The 21,329-nt window shown below is 31.5% G+C and overlaps 3 protein-coding genes across 3 annotated transcripts; 1 reads left to right on the forward strand and 2 right to left on the reverse strand.

The window, feature by feature from the left end:
- Nucleotides 1–1,319: 1,319 nt before the first annotated feature.
- Nucleotides 1,320–4,875, reverse strand: LOC137924316 (uncharacterized). Its single transcript, XM_068767707.1, has 3 exons — nt 4,735–4,875; nt 3,429–3,530; nt 1,320–1,817 (listed from the first exon to the last, which is right to left on the reverse strand). Exons 1-3 carry the CDS (start codon nt 4,873–4,875, stop codon nt 1,419–1,421), a joined length of 642 nt encoding a protein of 213 aa, XP_068623808.1. The 3' UTR covers nt 1,320–1,418.
- A 622-nt stretch (nt 4,876–5,497) lies between these two features.
- LOC137924049 (bleomycin hydrolase) lies at nt 5,498–16,966 on the forward strand. Its single transcript, XM_068767359.1, has 12 exons — nt 5,498–5,703; nt 7,186–7,343; nt 8,450–8,580; nt 9,045–9,159; nt 9,764–9,901; nt 10,884–11,004; nt 11,829–11,956; nt 12,594–12,721; nt 13,131–13,229; nt 13,737–13,857; nt 14,367–14,477; nt 15,985–16,966. The coding sequence occupies exons 1-12, from the start codon at nt 5,631–5,633 to the stop codon at nt 16,105–16,107; spliced, it is 1,446 nt and encodes a 481-aa protein (XP_068623460.1). The 5' UTR covers nt 5,498–5,630; the 3' UTR covers nt 16,108–16,966.
- A 1,163-nt stretch (nt 16,967–18,129) lies between these two features.
- LOC137924322 (uncharacterized) lies at nt 18,130–21,111 on the reverse strand. Its single transcript, XM_068767714.1, has 3 exons — nt 20,723–21,111; nt 20,212–20,326; nt 18,130–20,119 (listed from the first exon to the last, which is right to left on the reverse strand). Exons 1-3 carry the CDS (start codon nt 21,073–21,075, stop codon nt 19,778–19,780), a joined length of 810 nt encoding a protein of 269 aa, XP_068623815.1. The 5' UTR covers nt 21,076–21,111; the 3' UTR covers nt 18,130–19,777.
- Nucleotides 21,112–21,329: the final 218 nt, after the last annotated feature.

A 21,329-nucleotide genomic window follows, 5' to 3' on the forward strand; every position in this document is an offset into this window, starting at 1 on the left:
GGGCATTAACTTGATTATCACTATTTGCATAAGTGAAGGAAGTGTTATCACTATTTTCTAAAACTTTGTCGCTTGGTACTGTTTGTACCGTCACAACAGCATCATATGGGATACCTGTATTACCAGAGAATACGAGAATAACGTATTTGTAACCAGGTCCACCGTCAATAATGTTGGCTTTAAGATCAGTTCCGAAATCAATTCCGCTAACTCTCACATGAGTTATTAGATCTCCATCAGCTAAAGCAGGATACCGTATGGCCAAAGATCCGCCCGGTACAGTCACACGGATTTGTTCCGTATTCGTTTTCTCTAGTTCTTCATTACCGACGTCCAATAAAAAAACGAATGGATACTTATGAAACGGACTGCCAACAATTGAAACTATGAGATGACAAATAACAAGAGAGAATAGCATTGTTACGTTTAGAGTACTCGGTAGTAATGTCAAGTTATGGTACATTAAACAGATACTTATATAACTCGATTTCATGCTTCAGACGATCCAGTTTTTATTCCGCCTTGGCATTGTCACGTTTCACTGTAAATTAAAAAAAAGTAAAGTTCATCATCGTCTGGAGATCGACCAGGAAGATTTGTTTCCTTATTGGACATTTTTTAGCAATGTCCTTGTCATTCAATTAGGTTTTATCTTCTTTATCACAATCATCAATATTCCTGTCGGATGGATGACCACAGCTGAACGTAGGCTTCCCACATAGATTTTCAATAAGACCAGTTGGTAATACGTTCAGGGTCAACCAACAACCTTAGTAAGGTTGTCTATCCACCATGTACCCCCAAGGTATATAATCTTAGTGGAAGTGAATAGCCTATAGGTGGACGGCCTTATTACATCCTTGCCAGTCCATGGTCTTTACTCCAGTACATTAGGGCACCAGCAGCCTTCGGTCAACATGCCAATCCATGCCAGTCTATATGTTACCTTCATTCATCTACGGATCTTATCTTGATAACAGAATGAAAATTAAATAAAAATAACATACACACTTTTATTTTTATATTTATTTCGTTCAACATTAAAACATTGGAGTTAAATATGGGAGTATTTTGTGTTAAACACTAACAGCCGTTAATATCACAATAAATAGTATTATTTCATAAGTATGACGATTTCTTAGTCAGCTAGCTATAAGCAAACATTATTAGACGAAAGAATTCATGACGCTTAAATAAAGACTCATAAAAATACTTAAAATAATATTTTTTTTTCATTAAATATAGCTTTAAAGGTTAAATAGAGGAAGATAATTTCGTTGTGATTTATAACACCATTTCCAAAAAAGCAATTAGCACTAATCAACGATGATAAGTAAAATGAATGTCCAGATAAGCTATGAATATATCTTCCGCGTACTATTTACAATAATTTAATACCACTATACACAGAGGCATAATTATCGTAAGAAACTTCTCATTTGTTTATTCTGATGCTGCAACGACGACTGCGCTCTTTCAGCTTGCATTATCAAATTGTCCAATTTACTATTTTGTGATGTAACCTGCTTATCGATCCTTAAAATTGGTGTTTTCTCAACTTTCTCCATAGTTTTTAAATCATCCAAAGCCGTATTTATATCTGGACCATTCACTTTGAGTTTCGGCGAGCGTTGTGTAAATTCATCGTCATTGGGACCGAGGCCCGTGTTAATGGAACTTATTTCCGAATTTTTAGGCGGAACATAATCTTTGTCATAATTCATTTGGCCGATGTAACTGGGATCGCTGGAATAAGATAGATTGTCCTTAGCTGTAAGTTTTACGCGAAAAAAATTCGTTAAGCTTCCACATACACCCTGAAAAAGACAGAAAATAATTCTTAGGAAAAAAATTGAGCAAGCAAATGAATAAATACATGTAAACATACATATATAAACTAGCATAATGTCCAGTGCAGTGTCAATAAGGCAATAGGGTCCGACCATCTAACAAAAAGTACAATAACTGAGCAAACAGATCTTGTACGCGTTTTATGATACCTTAATTCGTCGTCGTTGAGAAGCGATGTCCCAGCGGTACAGGACTGAGACTTGCGATCATAGGCCGCAGCTTCTATTCCCGGGATACAGTCATTAAAACTGTGCATTATTTACATGGGATTGCCACTACTCACAAAGGAGTTGCCAGGAGATGGACAGCAGCATATTCTGCGTACCATAATAGCACACATAGATTTCCAATTCGCCTGCCAAGCGTGGCGCTTATGGTATATCCCCCCACTGCAAGGCATAGATCTCCCACACAGATATCTTTAGGGGAAAGCTTTATACTGCTGTGGGCGTCTATGGGCTGAAACGACGATAGTTTAAGCCGAAGTTCCCTAACGCGCCTGCACGACGAACCAATTGATGGACTACTAATCTTAGCAATTAGAGAATTTGATGACCTGCCAATTGACAATGCATAGCTGAACATGGCTTGTGCCGAATTTCATATCGAAACCTTCTAGCCAAATTACTATAACTAAGCCAGTGATGAAGAACTTATTGAACTCATAGTGGAAATATCAATTAAAATCAAGACATCATTTACAAAGCGTGTCATATCCCCAAAAACTGAGACTTTATAAGTTTACGTAAGTTAAGTTAATTATTCAATAAGTGGTATTTAAAATACATAAACTAATGTTATGAAATCGATGACTGATCACTTATTTTACATATTTATTTAACATTTAATACAGATAATAAATAAATCATAGAATATAAACGTAAATATCTTAAAATTTATTTAAAATATTGGTGACTTTTTAGATCTGAATTGTGTCTGCAAATATTTCGAGTTTATTATTTATACTTGATACATTTCAAGTCCAAGGAAACTTCACTATTATTATCTGTTAGCCGATTCCGTTTGTATTTTATCATTATTTAAAGTTGAGAATAACTTCTCTCAAAAATATGTTAGTGAAAAAATGTCAGTAGAGCTGTTGGTAAATGGAAATATTTTTTAACTAAAGGTTAAAATATTATTAATAACCAACTGTGAAAGTTATAAGACAATAATATTGTAATTATTTTGCAGAATTTGCTACTACCTTAATGGAATCTTGAAGAATTGATATAATAATTATTACTGCACTTTTCGTATTTATATTCTCTTATTATTATTATATTTAACTTACCTGTTAATTTTCTGAAAATAAATGAATAAAATAATAGTCTAGAAACATACGGCTTATCGTAACTATAAAGCCGCCATTGACAGATAAAAATAAAACTTTTACGTTTAAAGCCTAGTTTAGAAAAATGTTAAATCCCTTCCAAATCATCGTCGAAAATAAGTTAATAACAAAATTAAATGATGGAAATAACAGAAGGGAGCTTGAAAGATATAGAGAGTATTTATAGCATTGGATAAATGTAGAACTAACAAGATTATAATGGTTACTCTAAAACAATGAATACCTTTAACCGATTCAGTTTTGTTTGTGTAGACGATAAAATTGTGTTCAACTCCGTTAAGCCACTGCTCGCGTCTTTCAAATCATCATTAAGCATCGCCGTATTCTGTAATTAAAGAAAATAAATTTCTCATATTAACAACTCGTCAGCGTTTCAATCGGAGGACGTCAACTGGATATGGACCTGCCCCATATAATATATCGAATATAAAGCCGGACTAACAAGATCATCGTCCTGAACGCAATGAGGTCTGCCTTTCGGAAAATGAAGAGGTAGCAACCAATACCACTTCAACATGCCAATCTATTGGATGTTATATGGATTATTTTCTATTATTAACGATCTCACTATTCCTGATTTTATCTCTCAAATATAAATATTTTATCTATAGTAATCTTAATATAAACGTTGCTATTATGATAGGTATTACAATTAACATTTTATAATTCACTATGATTTTGCTAATGACTTTTAATGTTTTAAAAAATTCTATTTTATAAAAATAAGAATAGTGTGTGCAGAAGCGCCTGTCAAGCTGTAATGCGCATTTTTGCTTGGCAACTGATATAGGCGCCACATATATAATCCAAAATAAAAATCCTTATTTTTTGTGCTGTACATTAATTAAATCGTCAAATCTAATTCAAATAAATCTTAAATAATTTATCAAGATTTTTGTTTGTAAAAAATTTAATTAAACATTTAGAATATTAAAATGCAGATATTGATAGTTATTAATAACATTACCTCTCGGTCGTCTATCAAAACAGAACTAGGAAAATTATATAACATGTGAAAGATTTTATTTTTAAACCGCAATCATTCGCATAGAGATTTACTCCTCTGTCGGTGTTAATTAATTTACGTCACATAGTAACTATGTGTAATAGATTAAGAATTAAATTTAATTAATTTTATATCATGTAAGAATCAGAATTAAATTTATATTTTATTTTTTTATAAAAAATTAAATTAAGTTCAATATATTAGGCAATTAAATGATATCTCGCTCGATAAAATAACCACGCCATCTAATGACCTCAACTTAAAACTATCTTAGCATTAAGGTAGTGTATAATAGAAAGCATATTGTAAAGTCTAAATGTGTCAGTATTTTTATAGATCACTTGTAAAATTTCTAATAAAACAACTTTGAAAAATTAAAAAATGAACTTAACTTAATGATGAACTTTTTCTTGTATTATTTAATAAACATTCTTATATAAATAATTTTAAAAGAAACCTGTAATTTTAATACTGTGATTAACAATTGGTTGTCATTTAGATATTTTGAAAAAAAATTTTTTACCTCAGCTGTTCTTATATCAACTTCTTCAAACTCTACAACATCCAAGTATTTGTGTTTCTCCAGAAATTCATCTCTATCTGGTAAAGGTTGACCAAATAACTCTGCCCTTGCACACGCGTCGTCGTATGCTTTCAATGACATTATGGTAATCTAATTATATTAATTTTGGAGACACTAAATGGTTAAAATATTGAGAAATCATTAAGGTTTATGTTATATAAAGTATATGGCATAACAACAGTGCCCGATGTTAAGATACACTACAAATATCTGCGAACAGGGTTACCTACTATAAATGAAAACCTAAGTATTGATTTTCTTTTCGAAGTAGACAAAACGTCTAAATGAATGTTAGCACAACGATTCTTATTTCTATATTTTGACCGATGTATATAATATATTCTACAGAATGTGATATTATAAGCTAAACCTGCGCATTTAAATAACAAAATATACATTAAAAATGTATTAAAACGTCATACAAATGATTACAAAATGTTTAAATTTCTCTCTCTATTTGAATTAGGCGCCAAAAAGTTAAAAGGTGTATTGCTAGACTATAATTCGTAATATTCATGTTTTTTTGCAATTGAACTATAATTATTTAATCTTTTAGTTCATTATAATGAAGAATTTCGTTTTTGTTAAAAAAAACATCTTAATCATAGTTATCAGAAATAATATATGTAAACAGCTGTTTACCAGCTGAATAGTTCAACGAACGCGCCCACGACATAAAACTGAAAGTCATTTGTCACAAGGAATGAGCGAGAGAGTTGCTTAAATTCAAACAATTTCACAAACATTTTATGATTTCCTTTCCTTTCTTTTTAGCAAATAATTACCTTTTCTTTTGTTTATCATCTCCCGATTACAAGTGCAATAGTTTTGTTTGAATGCTTATTAAAACAGTCGTAAACTTATTGAAGTACAGAACGCCGCTAAGAATTTCAGCCGCTATGTCTACAGGTAAGAATATTTTATTAATAAGAAAACGTTTTTTTATACATAACGAAGATAGAGTTAAATTAACTGCAAAACTTTTTCAATATGTTCGAGTCCATTTCTGAAACAGGTGTTAAACCAAAAAGGTTTTACAAAGATTCATCATTCGTAAATAGTTGTTTTTATGAAGTAAATTACGGTCAGGAATGTCAAAATTGTTTTGGAAAATGAAATCTTATGACTTACACAATTAAATGAATAAATTAATCAAAGTAGCATTATTTAATTCGTTTGTCACTAAGCTCAATAAAAACTTCGTGGGCATTGAGTTCATCCACTCAAGTGAGTTTATTTCGCATGACTAATCAGTTAATAGAATAAAAGCTAAAACATAAAGCTGGAGTTCTTTAATAATGGAGATCAAGTTCAGAGCCTCATGGGTGGTTTGTATACATTTAATGTTCTGTATAAAATCCTAAATTACCGTAATCCGTATTTTTTTATCAAAACTATTACTGGGAAGAAGTAAATGTACAATAAATAAATGTGTAATTGCATGACACAAATTATTTAAATTCATAGATTAGTTTATTTTTAATGTTAATGAATAAATCTATTAACAGTTATTAAATAAAAGGATTGCATCAAATTGGATTCTGGATTTTTAAATTAGTAAAAAATTGTTCATAGTGGATGTTAGGGAAAAATGTTCATTTTTCTAATAATATGAAATGAATACATACTACAAGGGATTAAGAAATAAAATTAATATAGTTTTAGAGTCTGTTTCTTGGAAATGAACATTTTATAATTATACAATGTTGGGTAATTTTATAAAAAGTTTAAAAAAAGTTGAAAATTCATGAGTTTTGCAACAAAGTGAAAAAAATATTTTCATGGAGTGACTGAACAGCTAAGAATTGTTTTTTAATTGAAATTATGACATGTGGTCTGATTGGAACAAAGCACATGTAAAAATTATGAAATATTTATAGCATATGTATATATGCATATGCATATGTATATATTTTACAAATCCAAAATTTTTTATAACATATAACTATTACCCTTTGTAGTCAGTCTGGAAATTTCTTGTGGTAAACTGTTTGAAAATCAAAAATATAATATATAATCAAAAAAATATATATATATAATAGTAAAATTTCATCCATTGCAGGTCCCCCTTACAATTCATTTTGTTCAGTTACCATGTTGATGATCAGTTTTTGAGATGATTGTTTCACTGGATGCGTTTATATGTCTTATGTAATCTTATATAAAAATATTGATAACCTACTCAATTATGTTCCAATTTAAGTGTGCTTATTACTCATTTACTTTGCACATTAATAAATAACTTGTGATAAGTTAATGAAATAGTTTCAATGATATATCGATCCACTTGGAAATACAATCCTTTTAACTAATATCTGCTAATACTGATGCAAAAGTAAATGACTTTTTATTACAACAAACTAGGTAATTAAATATTTTTTTTTATTTCAGAGCCTCTCAGTCTAGAAGCCTTAACAAAATTGAAAGAGAAGTTCTATGCTGATCCAAAAAATGAGTTGGCACAGAATGCCTGTACTCGGTTTGACCCCTTTGAAGTTGCTATTAGAAGAAGACAGGCTGACAGCACCTTGCATGTTTACAACATCAAAGTGAGTACTGTACAAATTTTTAAATCCTTGGTCATTAGAGTTTGTACACATTTGTGTTTTAATACATAGCTACACTAGGACTAAGTCAAGAGTAGAGACCATGGACCGGCAAGTGCAACATAGGACATTACTCACAAATTAGACAAACAACTTTTAAAGGTTGTCTGAAGATGCTGGATGCAGGGCACTTCCAAAGGGTCTTACTGGAAATCTTTTGATGAGGCCCATGTCCAGCAGTGAATGTTCTGCGGTTAGTTATGATGATCATTCGGCTTTTGGTCCATTGGTCCAATTTACTTTGTATTTACAGCTTCAAGGTGTGTGAAATGGCAAAGGACTGTGATATGTAGTATTGACAGTTTCTTTAGGAGCCTCAGCTCAAGCTATTACTTTGCATACTCCTAGGAATTGAGTGGCTGGCAACCTTAAAGGTCTCATAGATGAATGTTGCAAGTTAACAATGTATTATGTAGAATAACTGAGGCTCAAACATCCAATACCTCATTCTTGCCCATGACCATGGGTAATAGTATTAAAAGTTTTATTTCTATAGTAATATCCACATAAAAATAAACATTTTTAAGCAGTAGAAGTGTAGGTGCCAGAGATAAACCAGCAAAATCTTTCTCTTACAATACTTCATTTCTTTTTCGTCTATTACATGTGATTTATTTTTATGTTAATTGATTTGCAAACAAAATAAAATAAATAAGGAAGAATATAGGCCTATCAGGAGTGAGTGTCAAGTCATTTCAGGATCCAGCTCCTAAAGCAGCATTGGTACGATCAAAAATTAAATTTGGTTAGGTAGACAGTCTAGGTGAACGTTAATGCATTGCAAGAAGGCTTCCTTAATTCTGTTATACGCGTTGTAAGCTCTGAACATCATATCTGACTTCTCCGTACAATGTAATTAATCACAAATTGTGTATAAATTTGTTTTTATTATGAATTTGAACCGGTGGACGCGGCGCGGATAGATCGTCCAATAGATTGATCGATGACATAGTCAAGGTCACTATAAGCACTTGCGAGGCCTGTGCCTTGTAATGGGGGTTTATGGGGTAATATGATGATAAGTTTATTAGGTACATTTATTTATGTAGGTGGAGTCTGAAGGAAAACCGGTGACAAATCAAGAAAACACTGGAAGGTGCTGGCTTTTCGCTGCACTTAATGTCATGCGTCTGCCCTTCATGAAGAAATATGGTCTCGATGAATTTGAATTTTCTCAAGGGTTAGTTTCATGTGTTATCAGATAAATTCTACTAAAGTAAGATTTCGGTAAAAATAGAAGCCTTAAAGTTATTATTTTATTATTATTTTTATTTATATTATTGCAACTAGTTTGACAAATTTACATGCATGAGCGTTGACATATTTCAACTGTTGTATTATCAAAACCGCTGTACTGCGCTTTAGGTATGTGCGCACAGAGACGTGGAGGAGTATCGGCCGTTCCTTTCGTCAGTCGGTCGTCAATGCTCGCATACATGTTCTTTATTCTCGTTTAAATTAGTCGTTACAATTAAAAATCTTACCTTAATAAGGTTCAACCTAATGTAATAATTATTTACATATATTATTACCTATAATATATTAAAAGTGATGTTTCAAATATCAAAAACATAGTTTTTTGACTCACAGTGAAAAAGAGAAAAGATGTTGATAAAATATTAATGACTTCATGTTTATTTACAGTTACTTATTCTTTTGGGACAAGATTGAACGTTCACACTATTGGCTTAACAATATTGTGGAAACTGCTAAGCAAGGAGAAGCATTAGAGGGTCGTCTCGTCAGCTTTTTATTGAAGGTAATATTAAATAATTTATTTCTTTTGTATATTTTCTCCTATATGGTCATATTGACCATATGTCAAATACTCAGATGTATATTTCTTAAATGTTAATATTGGCTTAGTTCGAGATTTTTAAATTTACTAATTTTGTTGTAAATATAAAATTGGAAGTATATTTAATAAAAGTAAAGATTTACTTATTACATTTTTTCGTATGAATTTTTTGTAATGAAAAAATGCTAGAGCTAGAAAAACTACATGCACCTGCGTGTATGCAAGTAAAGATCTTTTAAAATAATTGCTTTTAGCTATTTACGTGTTACTGCAATACTGGTAATTATTTATAGAATAAACATTAGTGGTATTAAACCACAGGTGTTACCACTAGACATTTAAAATGTTTTATATTGTGTGCTATTAGTTATAAATTTAAAAACAAAATAAATTAAAGCAAATTTTGATTATTTGGTTTTTTCATTTCTTGTGTTTTCCTTCTATTCCTCTAGTACTTGATGATAATAAATTTAATTAAATCTAAATACTTAAGATTAACTTGATCTAAAATTTAAATCAATCTTGCCGTAAACGTAATACATGTATTTGTTGTATTTTTCAACAGGACCCCATTAACGATGGCGGACAGTGGGATATGATCGTGAACTTGGTCAATAAATATGGGTTGATGCCCAAAAAATGTTTCCCCGAGTCTTTCAGTTCTCGCCGCAGTCTGCATATGAATGCTCTAATTAAAACCAAGGTAATTTTCAAAATATATAAAATATCTAAAACAGGTCTCTAAATATAAATCATTGGTCTTGTTAGGCTGTATACCAAAATATTTCTTGCTCTATCTATATCTATTACGTAATATAAACGCCCTCTGTTGGTGGGTATATATTATTATCGCCTCGCTTGGCAGGTGGATTTGCGATCTCAGTATGGTACTATGGTACGCAGAGAACGCTGCTGCCCATCCTCTGGAAGCTTATTTGTGAGCAGTGGCAATCCTATATAATTAATTCACAAAGTGTGAATTATATACAAGACTGTATTCCGGGATTTAAACCCGCGATCTACGATTCCCAGTCCTATTCAACCATTCTAAACTATATAAATTAAATATTTAATATTTTTTTCTCTTATCGTGTTTAGTTTCATAGTTATTTATTAACCTGCCATATGGTAGTCAATATCAAAAGTAGTTCATATTATTAACAAAATGTTAAACATTTTTTCTCTAACTGTATCCCTCGGAATAATTTAACAGTACATTAGATGTTATCTCTGTCGCACGAAATACAATGACTGATAAAACTTCACATAGGTATTGTGGGACAGAGATAGTGCTGTACGAAATTAAAATTAGCCGATTGTCTCTTTCTAATGGTCGATGTACAATATTTATCGGCGGGTACTGTACATGCCTATCAGCTGTATATTAGAAAAATTATTTTTATTAGTTTAATATAAACAAATGAAATGTTTAGCAACTCTATACATGGTGATTGAAAACAGGTAGTAAAAGCTTTCAAGGGGTGACGCTACATAAAGAGATTGTAAACAATAATTGATATTAATATGTAGTAATTGGATTTTTAGAGACACTTTTTCTTACTTTATTGTTTGTAAACTATTGATTTTTGGATAGGGTGAACCATACATTATTTGACGGCAAATACATTCACATCTTAAAACTTTTACACCTATTTCCAATCAACATGTATATTGTACAATTTTAGCTGCGTGAATTCGCCAAGGAGTTGCGCACCAAAGTAACCTCAAAGGCATCGGACGCGGATATTCAGAAGACAATTGACGGGCAAATGGCTATTATATACAACATCGTCGCTACTTGCTTAGGTAAGTATAAATATAATTGTCTATACTCTATTTCATTATGACCCATACATGACGACTTAAAGACGATTGTGCACAGTTGGTATCAAGAGGAAAGTTGATACTAGTAACTTAATAAAGGTAAAGTTTATACATGGCAAGACTCAGGATTGCAGTGCTACCGAAACCTCGGTACCGCTCCTAGAAATGGGACGGACGTAGAATCGAATGCTCAGTTCAGTCAACAGTTGTTTGTATTTAAGGTTGACATTCTATATTTGTTTTAAAATGTTGTTGCTATGTTAGCCTACAGTAATACAAGGATAATATAATGTTATGAGTTGAACTGACATGCAAAAAACAAAGAGAGGGCTATGATACATATACGAGTATATTGACCCATGACATTCAAGGAATACTTTAACATGGACCTCTAACATTTAACGGTTTGCCGCACTGGATTACAAAACACTTTCATCACCATGTCAGTCGATAGATACCCATTGCAAGACATAAGCCTCCCCCAAAGGTTGCCACGATGACGAACCAGCTTCTACCACCCTTTAACTATATTTTTGACTTCTTCATTGTTTCCACATGTTACTCTTGATTGGTCTGACCTTATCCAAATTTTGACACCTTATGAAATCTTTGACGGTAAATTTATAGATAAATGAATTTAATCACCAATCTTATATTAATCACATACCCTAGCATATTGGCAAGTTGAAGTGAAGGAAAGTCATGTAGAGGAGGGGGGAGAGCTATGCTGGCGACAGATATCTTTGGACTGAAATGATTATATTTTACTTTAGACTATCGTTTTACATATTTCAGTATTTTTACAGGTACCCCGCCCGATAAGTTCACATTCGAATTCTACAGCAAAGACAAGGCATATAACAATCTGGGAGCTCTAACTCCACAAGAGTTCTACAACAAGCATGTGCGACCATTATTCAATGTAGATGATAAGGTAACATCACTTATTTCCATATTTATGATGTATAAGTAAATTAGAGATTTATTAGACGTTGTATTTATTGTCAAAATGTTTTCCTTATTAAGTATATGGGATGATTGGTTATTGGAGTAACGTCCTTAAAACGTGAATGAATATCATTTTTGCTGAAAATAATATATATCTTATATCTCTGTTCAAAAATCAATGGTTTTGAAAATTATAAATAATGTATATATAGAAAGAATATAGAAAGAAAAAAATGTTTTTAAAGGTTGGAAGTTTAAATTATAATTACTTTTAATGTATTAGGGGGACTGGAAAGTAATGTCGTTTCTGCGCATGTCGATATTTGATTGTCATTTGGTAGCTCATTACGTACTTCGAAGGCGTTGTATACTAGATGGCAAAAGTTTGTTAATAACGAAGGTGAATATATTGTTGATAAGAAAAAAAAACTTGTTCAAAATGTTGTTCTATAAATTTAACAAAAAAGTGACATTACTTTCCGGTCCCCCTTATATAGTAAACATATTAAATCAACTTGTATCATCATTATTGTTTGGATGTTATATTTGCTAAAATGTTAATGAAGACTCCCAATATATTGTAGTGTTTCTAAAAGAAATAAATACATTACGGAAATTTCCAGGTGTGTCTAGTGAGCGATCCAAGGCCGTCGAACCCATTTGGAAACCTATACACCCTGCAGTGCCTCGGAAATGTGGTGGGCGGTAGGCAGACGGCGTACAACAACCAGCCTGTCGAGACACTTATAAAGTTAGTATTTCAACTCGAAGGTAGTACTATCCTAGTGATTAAAAACTGTTGGGATTAGTTAAATCATCATATTCTAGAGTGTTCTTGGCACATGTAGTGAATGAGCCTCTATTAGGATGTAAAGAACCAAAGCCCTGGAAAGGCTCGAGTCGGAAAAGTGCAGTACAAGTCTTATAAATGTCGAAATAAAGAAGGCTTTTCAAAGACATTTGTTTTTAATTTTAATTTCAGATATATGTTATGTCTATTTTAATACCCTATTATAATATAATTTATTGTAAGAAATGTAAAAATAAACTAAACACTATTTATTTTATTTTTGTTTCTTTAGTATTATTAAGTATATATTAAATTGGATTATAATTTCCACCGCTATGAATTTTTTATGTAAATAATTTGTATTTCACAGAGTGGTGAAGGACAGCATTCAAGGAGGGGAAGCTGTATGGTTTGGTTGTGAATTGTCCAAAAGATTTGAACGTAAAAACGGCCTGGAGGACTTAGATGCGTGAGTTTCAATGTATTATTACTACATTAATTAATACAGCATAATTTATCCTGCTTGAAAGACCAGATTAATACTGTATTTTTATACTATATAGCTCTCTTTTAATAACACTTATAAGTAGCTAAAAGGTAACAGATGATTGTAGTGGTTGTTTGTAATCGCAAGGAAGATTAAAGATAGGTTTACATGCGGCTTGTTTTTTAGTGTTCAAGTTCAAATGTTTCTTTCTTCATCGCTTTAGATTGACTAAAATTGGAATTGTAAACTCTTTGTTTGCCTTTATTGTATAAATAACATGAAGTCAATTTTAAAATGTAATTAGTGCAAGAACACGCCGACTATTATGGTATATAGTGTAACGTAAAGGCAAGAGGTCATGGTCGTGAGCAAAAGGTTGCATGTAAACACATCCTTAGCCTTGTTTGACTAGTTGATGAAGTAATGCATTTTCAGTTTTTTTTTTCTGGTATAATTATTAACTAATATTATATATGATTAATATTTCAGACAAGACTTCAAGCTTATATTCAACACAGAAGTGCAGATTGGGCTCAATAAGGCTGATAGGCTTATGTATGGAGATTCGTGTATGACACACGCAATGGTGTTTACTGCTGTAGGCACCGATGTAAGTATCATCGTGAATAAAACATGCTTATCAACTTTTATACATGTCTATTTTGTTTATCATACATTATTTTTAATCAATATGGTGTGCAAGGAAAAGCTCACTGAGATTCTGATTGCGTTGCATAGATCAAAGTTATATATTTAAGGTAAATAAATAACAGTTATTCATAATTGTTAGAAATATGTAATAGTAATTCTTTAAATAAAAAAGATCACCTGCCGAATCCTACTCGTCTAAAATACGAACATAGTTAAGGTGGCACGATAGAAGTCACTGAATTCTGGCAGCCGCAGATTGTTCTTTGTGGCTATCTTTGGGGAGGCCTATTATGTCTTGCAGAAAGTGTTTATCGGCTGAACATATGATTGACAAATTTTAACTGTAATGGGCTAATGACGTGAAAGCTTCATGAAATACCAGCGGGTATTTCTCCAGACAGATAGATAACTGTGTAAGATATTTTGATCAGGTCTTAATTGATAAATCATAGATTTTATCACTATTAGGAACAAGGGAATCCTATAAAGTTCAGAGTAGAAAATTCATATGGCGACAAGGACTACGACAAGGGGTACCTTCTTCTCACCACGCCGTGGTTCAAGGAATTTGTTTTTGAGGTTTGTATAAATAAAATCAATATTATTATAATTTTTATATGGCGTCGTTTTACAATTTTTTAATTTTAAAAAAAATATTATTGAGGGGAGACGAAGATTTTTCATTTAATTCTCATTTCGCTTCTTCAAATACATTTTGCTGTAAGTCGAATATGACGACTCATATATAAAAAATAATAAATAAAAAATAAAAAAAATCTCCATAAATGCTATATTATTTTTTTATTAGTGCAAACCAGATTCGTGTCATAGCTTCTAGACCTGTGCGACATTGTTCTTTAGCATTGCCTAGAGCAAAGACAATGTCGATGTTACAGAAGGTAATTGAAAGATATAAAAATTAGGTCACAACTATTACAATTAATAAATCGAATTAGTCCTAAGGATTGTAATTTTTTTAAAATAGATAAAAAAGTACTGAAGATGAATAATAATAAATTAGTTGTAGAATATAATGAAATGTAAGATAGAAAAGTCAAAACACAAAATTAGGAAACAATGTTGTTATACATAATCTGTGATACTTTGGTAATGAAGAAGAAGGATGAAAGGCGATGGTTGAATGACAATGATGCTTATGGTGTGAAAAAATTCTATGATGGATGAAAGTAAGGAAAAGCATATTGTTAAGGAAGAATGAAGACAAATGTTAATAAAAAATATATCTGATAAACTTATTACCCGAAACTGTAGCGTCCATGTCACAGACCAAAGGAACGAAAAAAAGTTGTTATTAGTGATAAAGGCAAAGCTGACATCACCCGATCATCGGAAATATTCTGATATATGTGCAATGTATTGTCTGTTACCAGTGGTCTTACGGCACTGAAACATGGTTACTCATCTTCCTCCTAAATGCTCACAGTTGCTAAATCATGGAGGGGGGACCTTGAAATTCTCAACGAGGTCAAATGAGAGAAAGAATTTAGATAAAATATGAAAATGATGAGATATCAAGGGCAGTCTTTTTATGATAAAATGGGTATTTAACTTATTTTAGCCAAAATATCTCTCTCTCTCTCTTCTTGTAGCAATTAATCGAAATATAATGATGATGGGTTAAGGTTTAATCAACATGAAAGTATCCAATATATCAGGTTGAAGTGGAAATAGGCAGGCTATATATATATATATATATATATATATATATATATATATATATATATATATATATATATATATATATATATATATATATATATATAAGATGCTAGCTGGAGCCTTGGAGTTCTAAAATGGAGACTACGAATCAGCAAGAGTAAGACCTACACCTACAAGTTGAAGATACGACCTTGTTAAGGCCGGAAGACGCTAGATGCAAGCTTCCAACCCTTCCGGTACTTTTATGCTTCTATGGGGGACTATGTCCAGCAGTGGAAGTCATACCGGTAAAAAGGTTTTGATAGTAATATTGTTCAGTACAAAAATAAGGCGATTATTAATTTGCTGTTATAAATTTAGACTGAAATGTTTTTATGAATGCATATATATACTTTTTTATTTTCAGGTCGTAGTAGATAAGAAATACGTACCAGAAGCAGTTTTGCAAGTATTTAAGCAAAAGGCCAAAGTGCTGCCAGCCTGGGACCCTATGGGCACGCTGGCCTGTCCTGTGTGTTGCAAGGAATAAATGAAATGCATTTGATATGTATTCATTCAGAAGCTTTTGATATACAGCTCTCCACTTGAAAGAATTTCAAAATTATTAAAAAAAAAATTTTTTTAAATTTTATGTTAATTATTTTTAGGCATACTTCTGGTTAAGTAAGTTAAGATGGTTTAATTAATATCACATATAATTTGAAAAACTATGTAATTGTATTTTAATTATTTCTTTTATCTTTCTGACTTCAAGGCTTCTGAAAGTTGGTATTTAAAGAAACTGTGAAAGATTTATTGTGCAAAAACTTTTGAAGAGTGTTTTTATACTTTTGTACTAACCCAGTCAGTATTTTACGGTTACCTCATAAATCAACGTAATGGCAATGTCATAAAAGGTGGCTATATTAATTAAAAATGTTACCTTTTTTTAAAAATATAGCTTTCCAACTAAGTTAATAAATTGTATGAAAGCTGTGTTGTATTAATATTGACTACAAATTATTTACTTTTTATATCCTGTAATCGTGGGTGGTAGCTTTAGTGCTATGGCTGAATTTTAGAATAAATTGTGCCATTTTTTTGGAACCATATATACTAGCTTTCCATCCAACTGCCTTCTTTTTCAATTACTTTTTAGGTTTAAATAACTGCCTACACCATAATCCGATATCGGCTTGTCGTTGATTTATGGGTTACTCTGTATGCCATAGACAATAAAACAATCACAATTTATAAATTTTTTTCGTATCTTCATAATGTTAAGTAACTGGTGCTTTGGTTTGTAATTGACGCCATCATTGTGTTCATAATAGTTACCGTGTATTCATTTGAGAGGTATTTTCATTTTTTAATATATTTGTTGGGTTTTTAATAAATACATCAGATTCATTGTTCAGTGGCGTTTCCTTTCTATGACTTAACATTTCAAAATGGTTCAGAAACCACGGCTTAACAATTTTTTATACCATTATTTATAAATATAAAGATTAATTTTTCTAGTAGGAAATGGTGGCAACATACATCTGGTTTGGAATCAATTTAAAAAAAATAGTACCAGCTTGAAGAAAAAAATAATCTTTTTTAAAATCACAAACTAACAACATAATGGAAAGAGGTAGTTAGAGATGATCTGTGCTAATTAATGCAGTTAACAAATAATTATTCGTATTTATTACCATTATGTAGACGATTTTAAAAATAAAAACGTAAAGCCTCATTTTAAGTTTCTATCAAACAGGGATCCTCTAGCATTCTTCGCATACAACTAGGTTAGCATAGGTAGAAATATAAATAGTATGAATAATTCTGTGTTATTTTGGTTCCGTGGTGTCGCTTGCACATTTAGCGTCCGTCAAAGTTCACTATTATATAAGAATGTACATTTAATCACCTTTACGTATTGTTTAGTATCAAACTTATAATTGAATCGATAATGTTTCGAGATTGCTAAAGATTCATTTGTCAAATTAATTTATAGATATCATTATTATTTCAGACAAGACATCCACTATTCGACATAGGCCTTTCGATAGATTTATTAAGACCAGTTAGAAAAGTTCTGCATTTACCACCCTCCTACCTCAAAAAAGTTGTCTAATATGTTATATTTCGATAACCAATGCTGCGCTTGTTATTCTGTAGCTTCTAGAATTTTAATGCCTCAGTGGCCATCTTTTCGTTTTGCAAGCTATTTTACCTGCTCTTTGCCACTTGTCAAAAAATACCTTTATAGCTGATTTTCGTACATAATAAAAAAGTATTCTCTCTTACTTAACTCCACGAATTAAAGGACAACTCGCAGCATCTTGAGTTTTGTTGCATATAAAGTATTATGGGAGTCTGCAAATGAGGGAGCAAATATAATCTGCTGTCTTCTCTCGTTTCAGTCGGCTGGTTTCCATAACCAAGGCACTGCACTTATTTTGTGTCAGGGTTAGCTTGATTAAAGTCAATTCCTCTAGAAATCCCAGACGACTGATAAATCTACATTATCAAAATAATAATTTTAAAGTATAGAAGTATTTATTTACAAAAAAATATATAACACATTATAAACTAAACTTCGACTATCTTAAAAACTAGTCATGAAATACAAACAACTTGACAATTTTTGTCCAACTGCACGAGTCAAAAATTATTTTCTTATAAATACATTTTTAGAAATAAAAAATCGAACCCCTCCAGCGACTTCCCGCGACCTTATCTATGTAGTCGGTTCTCATAGTGGGGAGCGTACCTAAGCCGCTTCCACTGGCTCGTTGTCGCATGCTTTTGCTTCAGCATTATAAAATTTAGCTCTATTGCAAGACATGCAATCAACCATAGACCATATAATATGAATGTCTCCATTTAAAAAAAATATTCCAATAATTTAAAATGCTAATTGAATTTAGAATAAATGCGCTTTGTGTAATAAAATATGTAAAGGCTTTTTTTTTAAATCACAACAAACAATTGTCACATAATGTCTAATAAACCCTTAAGGTAACAACTAATAATATAATTCCACATTTCTCCTAACCTAAAAGAATGTTCTATAAATTTCAATCTAGAGAAAAATGGCCTTAAAGAGCCCCAGTAAACATTAATGAGCCAATGCAAATTCTTGGCCCAATCCAAAGGTATATATTATGTAATGGAGAGATTGTAACATTGCATGTTAGCATCCCATGTCTTAATCGAAATTTTAGTAAAAATATTTAAACTCGAGAAATGTATACAATACAACATAATTTGCAATACAATAAAAAATATTTGATTACTTAGCAGGGCATGGTACTTCTCAAGTGGCGTGGGATCGTGGAAGTTTACTATCGATTCAGCGGACCTCTGTTTTTATAACAAACATTCCAAAGCACCCGCGCGCCAGCTACAGGATTTAGATCCATTGCCCGAGAGAAGGACCCTGGCCTCACACGCTTTCACTAGCTGGACGACGTCTCACACCGACGTACACTCTTTGTGTTGCATTAATATACATAATGGGGGTGGTAGTTTTATATTTAAAATAACCTTTGGTCATTGAGGTTGAATTTATTTGTATAGAGCGAGAGACTAGCTTCGGCACAAACACATCCTGTCTACTAGCGGCGCTCCTCGTTTCGACTGGCTATCGCCTGACCAGTCCAGGGAGATTGTACGGCTACTTACCACCACCATCAGGAGAGTACCAACATGCAGTATAAAATTAGACGAGATCTTCTGCCCACTCACAACAGAAACAGTACAAGATTCAACACAATATCTCAAGTGTAGTTTCTATTAAGAGCTTTAGAAATGCCTTCAGTATTTGGTTGTAGGCCTACAAATATGTGGTCAAGTTATAAATACCAAAAGACAAGAACAAAAAGCATTTACTAATTTTAAAAAAATAGTATGACTGGCAATATCATATATATTAATGCTAATTCATGACAAAAAAGTAAACATTTTTAGATACAAATGATTTTATAAATAAATTTCGGACAAAGTTGAAATAAATGTTTTTAATGTATGTACACATAATAATAACAGAAGAACAAAATAAATTCGAACATTCTTAAAAATATAAAAAATAAAGTTTAAACACATGTTACTAAAAATATATATATATTGGTTAAATATATGAAACTTCTTTTTACAGTATTATAAACTTATCTTTGCACTATGCCTAGATATAACATATGTATAAAATGTGAAAATTATACATTAAACTAAACTCATTTTACACAAACCACTTTGTCTGTTTCAATTTTACCGTCACCGCTATTTGTGACTGCTCTACCATTATCACTGCCAACTTTTTCTTGTAACGGTAACTTTAATGTCCTTAAATACTTTAGTTTGGCCCAAACTCCTTGGCACATGCGGTTGAGTTGTTTATTTTGAGTTTGTCTTGCAAAACTGGCTACCTCTCTGACAATGTACCTAGCCAGTTTTAATTTGCCTTTCTGTGCATGTGCTATAGCTGAATATAACCTGCTCCTTTCAGCCAGACCTTCATCACCTAGCAGTTTTGAGAGTTTGTACTGCCTCCAAGATATTTTTCCAGCCTTCTCCGCCTGTAAACATATATTTAAAAAATAACAAAACAAAAGGAAAAACCATCATGAGTATATAATTAAAATAATAAATAAAACATTTTCCAACTTACACAATGCTCAAAGTAATCCCCTAAGGCTGAATAGGCACCGCCTAGTGTTGAAAGCCATGAAAAAGCATTTTCTATTTCTACTCTTAGCCAAATGAGATACAGCAATCTGTCATTCCTGAAAGTGTTAATCAATTATTTTAAATTTTATTTATGGTATTATAATTTTGTAGACATTATCACAACATTCCGCAAAAAAATACTCAAGATTAAACAACTCTTAATTGGGTTTACTTCAAAAGGTTATAATCATAAAATCATATATTTACAATTATTGTTTGTAATTCTTGTCCTGAATGGATTTTCGATAAAAAACGTATGAAGATTATTGTTTAAAATATCAGTGAACTTTTCTAAATAGACTAAACGGCAAACAAAATCGTGCGATTGGTATTACGGAAAATTGTTAATTATCTAAATGAACCAAAAAAAATAGTTAAATGCATTGTTCGATTTTTTTTAAAATTAAAAACAATAGGTAAATGGAATAAAGGTATGTTTATGTATTACGTACCATGCATAATCAATAATTTCCTTGTCCGACGGTTCTAAGATAAGTTTTAAAAACACAGTTTTATAATGTGGAATTTGACATGTTTGGTATATATTTCTAACCACGTTAGCTCTAAAATTATGGGACAATAAACATTCTTTTACGAATGGTTGAAAAAACAAAGCATTAACGCCTAATTTAATTTTTTTCGCACGAGAAATATGAGATTCCTCGACAGCAATATAGTAGCATTCTCCAACTTTTACGCCAATTGTTTTATAGTGTTGTTCATGTGGTAGCATGAAAACGTCCTCAGTAATGTAGCAAATCGTATAAGGACTTTGGAAAAGCCAAACATTTATAAAAACGCGCATTTTCAAAATTTATTAACTGATCAGGAATAAGGATAATCTAGAATGACATTTATCAGGTGTTGACAATGACATTAAAAAAGGAAACTAATTTTATTTGTCACAATATTACTTTTTTGTTGTGATTTACATTATTTTTTGTTATACACTTTATTTCCTATCCATACTTTACTTGTATTATTTGTCTATAAAATGCAAACCAAATATTTTATTACTTATGACAAAAATTATCAGTAAACACACTTAAATTTTTACCC

This window comes from Battus philenor, unplaced genomic scaffold (assembly GCF_028537555.1).
Source record: "Battus philenor isolate CCGP_79_NKW_IND1 unplaced genomic scaffold, ilBatPhil1.0.hap1 SCAF_23, whole genome shotgun sequence".
NCBI classification, from domain to species: Eukaryota; Metazoa; Arthropoda; class Insecta; order Lepidoptera; family Papilionidae; genus Battus; species Battus philenor.